General features: G+C 45.4%; 1 protein-coding gene and 1 pseudogene across 1 annotated transcript; both read left to right on the top strand.

Moving 5' to 3' along the window:
* The first annotated feature begins 2831 nt into the window (after window positions 1-2831).
* On the top strand, window positions 2832-4341 carry LOC141834380 (uncharacterized). The gene is made up of 4 exons (XM_074721738.1): window positions 2832-3146; window positions 3790-3903; window positions 3987-4106; window positions 4240-4341. The coding sequence occupies exons 1-4, from the start codon at window positions 2832-2834 to the stop codon at window positions 4339-4341; spliced, it is 651 nt and encodes a 216-aa protein (XP_074577839.1).
* A 548-nt stretch (window positions 4342-4889) lies between these two features.
* On the top strand, window positions 4890-6037 carry LOC141834499 (uncharacterized; annotated as a pseudogene).
* The last annotated feature ends 301 nt before the right edge of the window (window positions 6038-6338 follow it).

Genomic DNA, 6338 nt, shown 5'->3' with positions numbered 1-6338 from the left:
AAATTGACTATGCTAATTTCCAATCTTTGGAGCTTCTACAATGTCTTGCAAGCTAATCAGTTAAGAATGTATAAAGACCTAATCAGCTAAGAATCTACAGTTTGATGCACCGTCATCCAGTTAGAAGGCTTGGTTTGCAATATAGGAGAGATTTGAAGTTCATTCTGACAGATTTTATAACAGTACTTGAATTCTCTTCGGGGGAAATTATACCATGCGTCATCCTCATAGAGGATGATCTTCTCCTCTATGTAACATTCCAAAACCAATGTTGAAAGAAGAAAAAAAGTTGACCTAATAGTTGACCCATCTCTCCATTGTATCCAACCACGCACAAGGAAGAGGTAAATTAACCATTACCTCTCCCTCCCCACAGTATGTATGCCCCTCAAAACCCCTTAAGCTTTTAGTATACCATTGAATTCCGCACCACCTCGCGAAGAAGAGAAAAGACTGACTAGTGGAAAACATCCAATCTCCAGGAAATGATTAACTTGATCGACTTGTCGATCACGAAGTAGCGAAAGGACCTGGTAGGCTTGATGGGCGGTGCACAACCGCGAGGCGGGGAGCTCATTGTTTGCGAACGATGTAACATGTCCACCATTGATCGTGTCTGATATGAACGAACCAGGCTGACACTGTTTGTAGAGTCACCATGTGCAGTTGCTCTTTGCCACGATGGGAGCTCAGCCCCGAGAGCACATAAGCACGGCCCGATGCCTCATATTTCTGTCGGCTTGCCATCCTCTCTTGCATCTCCCGTAATTCGGCTTCCAGAGCCATGCACAGTGGATCCTTCAACTTTGCTGCCGGTGACTCGGATAGTGTTCTTTGACGCTCTTTAAGTATTGAAACTGCAGTAGGCAGGGCACCTTGCTCAGCAGCAGCCCTGGCATTTGGCATTGCCTCAGCAACCTGGATTCGATTCTTCACACGGTCAACCTCAATATAATTGAGGGAGTTTGAGACCAGACTACTTTGGGCCTCCGAACTTTCACTTCTCGAGCCTCCAAACAAACAATGCCTTTTGAAATTGGATCGCTGTAGCTGCAGACTATCTTAAGGAGTACAGTATCCTCTCCGACGACCATGTATTGTGTATCGAGTTCCTTACATAGGCATCTAGGGTCATTAATGCGGACGATGATGTTGCTGGACTGGACACTAACGCGGTGGTCGGCATCGCCCTGATTGATGCTTATAGGAAACCCGGAATCAGGGGCGATGCTCGTAGAGTGTTTGATGGAATGCTCACGGATGCTGATCTTGTTATGTGGAATGCGACGCTAGGCGTATATGCGCAACAAAGAGTCACTGAATGGTCAGTCGAACTGTGCAATGAGATGGTGATTCTAGATTTCCAGTCTGATGTAGCAATGCTGGACGAGGCCAGGAGTTGGATTGATTGCATGAGCACTCGCTTTGGGGTTGTTCCAGGAGTTGAGCACTAGTCATGCTTACTTGGTGGCTAGACAAACTGGAATACAATGAGATGGACGAAAGACTTTGGGGCCACAGTGAGAGACTAGCGGTGGCATTTGGATTGGTAAATGGATCAGTTCCCAATGGGAAATCACTGAGAGTAGCGAAGAATTTGAGGGTATGTAGCGACTTCCATGAATATTTCAAGTATGCAAGCAGGGTGATTGAGAGGGAAATTGTGGTGAGAGATGCTAACAGATAACCATACTTTTCAGGATGGATGTTGCACTTGCAAGAATTACTGGTGAATTGACTTCATGATGTCACACTGAAATGTGATGCTAGCTAATTTGGTGATCGAAATATATCTTCGCTTCATCAGCAGCATCAGATACGGCTGCTATTCTCCTGAAAGTGAATTTCATTTTCACCACAAGCACCTCTACAGCATCAGCAGCATCGATCCACACTACATGCTTAGTAGCTAAATGTGATTTGTTGCCCTGCAGCTTTGCAGGGAAGCGTCACTTTGGGGCTCTACAACCGTTCTGACCTAAGTCAAGGGAGCAATTCTGAATAATGGGGGAAACAATTAAACGAAATATGAATATTTTGAGGAAGAATTAGTTGAGGCAAGAAATATACGTTTTCAATAGTTTTCAGAGATGCCAAAACTATATCGAACCTTTTCTTCAGCTGCATCTTTATAATTTGCATTCTGCACAATCCTTCATAGGTCATTTTCTTAATTTTTCATGGCAAAACCTTTTAGTGCGTTTTGACAACAGAACTAGAATCAATGTTTTGTACTATTGAATCTTACTCAAATTTATTAGAAGCATAATTGAACCATGCCTATAATCTTATAGTAAAATTTATACACAAAGAAAAAGATATCGTGAAGCAAATTGTGAAGGTGCCTGTATTCGAGTTTTGTTCAATGCGCCACGGCCGGTCTGCTTCCTTTTACAGGTCTTTCATTTTCAAAACCTAACCTACCACTCCGGCCACAAACTTGAAGTCAACCCTGCAGTTGACTATGAAGTAGACGCAACACACGATTTAGCTTCTTCAAGAATTAACAGGACACACACTATAGACACCATAAGAGTGGCATTACAATTTAAATTTTGCACTTCAATTATTTCTATGATGTTCTCTTGGTGGATTGTTAATAGGAAAATTCTTTTTTTTTCCTAAATATTTAAACAATTTAATTGTCTCTTTCCTTGCTCTAGTTTGCTTTAGTTAGATTCCCCTGTCTTTTTGCTTGAAACGCGCATCCAAGTATCGTAATAGTTGCCAAACTCATTCTACTGTACTCATCATCCCTCTTTATAAGTGTCCTTGCATTCTAGCCAAAGCAGCAACAGCTGCTGCAGCAGTCCTCTGTGGCCTGTCCAGCCATGTTTTCTGTCCCCTGTCCGCCCTCCGGCGACCACCACCACCACTTCGCCCAGTTGCCCATGGTGGTCAATGGCGGCGCCGCTTGTGAAACTGATTACAACTACGCCGATAGATACTCCTGCGGCCAACCATACCACAAGCGGGCGGTGGAGACGATGGGAATGGAAGCGCCGCCTCCGCCTCCGCCGCTGCCGCGGTCGTCTTGCACGCTGCTCCAGCTCGGAGGGCTGGTCTACCGAGGTCGCATCGCGGGCGCCGTTGGGGATTTTGTGGGCCCGGCCATGACGGAGGATCATCGGAAGGCGGTGTCGCAGGTGATGATATACCATGGACGTTAAGGTCGTGCAAATTCAACATATTAATAATTTTGCAGTCACAAACTCAAGCTCACGTTAAAGTTAAAAAATTTAGAAATTTATTATAAAATTACCACAATCCAATTTAAAAATCAATTCTGAAGCCAAATCTTGAGAAATTATAAGCTTTTTGAGTTATTAAACTTCAACATGAATGTTAATACGAGTTTATGATCGAGTTCAAAAGTATCAAGAATCTTGAATTCATAGGGCACAATATGATTTATAAATCAGCTTACACCCTACAACTTGACATTTATTTGCACAAAATTAATAATCAGAAGCTGATTTGCAAATGAGTTTGCATCGAAATTTTGAGCAACTATTAGCGTTTTCAGATTCCTAACTTTAACACGAGAGTAGTAATATAATTAAGTTTGTGACTTTAAAAGTGTTTAAACAAATATCTTTAATCAGCTTGTTAAAAGTTTAGCCTAACTTATTAATTAGATACAGTAAGATTCTCCCCAATTCCCACTATCTACAATACTTTTGTGTTAGATATTTTTTTTCTTAGCATATAAAAATAAAACTAATTAATTGTTTCACAACACTTTGAGATAATTAAACTCTCATTGATTTACCTTGAAATTTAATTGAGGTAACCCTCTCCAAAGACAAAGTAGGTCTCCGACTGTCACCGGAGGAGAGGAGGGAGAAGATCCACAGATACATGAAGAAGAGAGACCATAGAAACTTCACCAAGAGAATCAAGGTAATTGAGCCAATCATGTATCTTATTTAAAACTTAATTTAAATAGAAAATAATTCATCCTATTGACTGACTTTGATGATCAGTATACTTGTAGAAAAACTCTAGCAGATAATCGACCGAGGGTCCGTGGGCGATTTGCTAAGCACGATGAGCGTGGTGAGGGAACAAAGGATGCGGCCATCGGCAACCATGACTTCCACAAGGTAAGCATGTGTTTGCTATCGTTGCTCAAGATTAATTTAACGAAAGATACAAGGAAATATATAGATTGTGTTAGTTTTTGTTATCACTACATAAATCACAATCAAATTAAGGACGATTGACTTAATTTTGTAGGTGGCGGCGAAGGAAGAAGAGATGCTCGACTGGGACATTCTTGAACACATAAGCGGTGACAACTCCTTTGAATGTAGTTGGGCTCTTGAATCATGGATGTGAGCATTGCATCAAAGGACCAAAGGCCTTGCTTGATCTCTTTTGCTGACAATGGCAATGTCGTTCACTTCTTAATAGAAGGGCATTTAATTTTACTCTTAGATTGGCCTTTTATACTTATAAATCTCACCTTTCTAGCTGTTAGTTTAAAGTTCCTGACGATCGAGTTTGCAAGGAAAATTTGTGAACACTGAAAAATATTTTCTGGACTACTGCTGTGTGTGTGACTGTTTCTCGCTGCCAATCCATTAGTAATGATCAATCAACTACCAACCATAAGCATTGACACGAAGAGCCACAGGCAAATTAACGGAGACAGTTTAACTTCGAGCTAGATAAGTAAAGTATTGCCCCCACGGGCGGGGTCAGCCGGTTACGACATGGATGCTTGCAGCATGAGGTAGGCGGTTCGAAGGTCCATGGCAGCAAATGCGATAACATCAATATCTGTCCATGTTCAAATGTCTTCAACCACCATGTTGTAACCGGGCCCGCATTCACCATGTTGTAAATGGCAGCATAGACAAGTAAAGTATTGGGCCATGAGCGAGATGGCGGTCCACCGAATTGTTGCGTCCCCATGAATGCTTAGCTTTTGCACAGTCGGGAATCAGTAACTTTTTGGTTCTTATTTCCTATAAATATTCGATCCCTTCGTCTTCCTTTTCCAACACAGTAACAAGTGTTATTAGTCTTCTTCTGCACCAGCACATTGGTAATGGGGGCCTCGCGCTGCTGCTCTGCTTCAGTTCTGTAGCGGCCTCTGCCTTCGGGAGGCAGCTGGTCGGCAAGAAGCGCGGGGAGGAGGTATTGTGGCCTACCAAAGGCGGGGGCTTTATTAAAAGTGGAGTCGGCAAGGGCCTCGGCAGAGGGGGCGGTTTTGGTGGCGGATATGCCCTTGGAGGTGCCGCCGGTGGTGGACTTGGTGGAGGAGGAGGGCTTGGTGGTGGTTATGGCAAAGGAGGTGGACTTGGTGGCGGCATTGGAAAGGGTGGAGGGCTCGGCGGCTGCGGCGGCGGCGGCGGCGGCGGCGGCGGCGGCGGCTTTGGATGTGGCGGTGGCCTTAGAGGGGGTGGCGGTGGTGGGCTTGGTGGTGGGTTTGGAAAGGGAGGTGGACTTGGTGGCGGCATCGGAAAGGGTGGTGGGCTGGGCGGTGGCGCCTGTGTTGGGTTAGGAAGTGGCGGTGGTCTTGGAGGGGGCGCCGGTGGCGGATTTGGTGGAGGCGGAGGGTTTGGCGGTGGATACGGAAAGGGAGGTGGACTTGGTGAGAGCATTGGAAAAGGTGGTGGCCTTGGCGGTGGCGGCGGGCTTGGCGGTGGCATTGGGAAAGGCGGTGAGTTCGGTGGCGGTGCAGGTGGCGGCTTCGGCAAGGGTGAAGGCGGTGGACTTGGCGGTGGTTACGGCAAAGGAGGTGGACTTGGCGGCGGCATTGGAAAGGGAGGTGGATTTGGCGCCGGAGCCGGTGGTGGCTTTGGCAAGGGCGGTGGGCTCGGTGGCAGTCATAGGGAAAGGAGGTGGGTTTGGTGGCGGCGGCGGCGGCGGAGGACTAGGAGGTGGCTTTGGAGGCGGCGCTGGAGGCGGTTTTGGCAACGGTGGGGTTGTCGGAGGCGGAGGCGGATCCGGAGGTGTCGGAGGCGGTGGAGGCTTTGGAGGAGGCGGCGGTGGTGGGTTCGGTGGAGGAATTGGCAGTGGTCACTGAACGCAGTCTGATCATATATTAAGCACGCTGCACGAATGCCATGATTGTTACATACCCATGCAGCCTTATCATTACCAAATTTAGATTTTCCGTTCGATGCCAACTTTGACAATCGTCAGTGTTCCATTGAAGTAAGTCGTGTCTCCTTTTTATTAATAAATTTACACGAGGGAATTATAGAACACAAATTCATCGAAGACCATAAGATAAGATGTCTACAAACTATAATTCTTTATAACATAATATCATAGTTTTATTCACGCGTCACCAATCTGTGACATTGATTAAGCAGCCAAAAACT

The sequence above is a fragment of the Curcuma longa genome, chromosome 9, assembly GCF_044706935.1.
Source record: "Curcuma longa cultivar G26 ecotype Majalengka, Jawa Barat chromosome 9, ITB_CL_G26_1.1, whole genome shotgun sequence".
NCBI lineage: Eukaryota > Viridiplantae > Streptophyta > Magnoliopsida > Zingiberales > Zingiberaceae > Curcuma > Curcuma longa.
The sequence above is the reverse complement of the archived record's forward strand: the minus strand, read 5'-3'. Positions and strand labels throughout refer to the sequence as shown.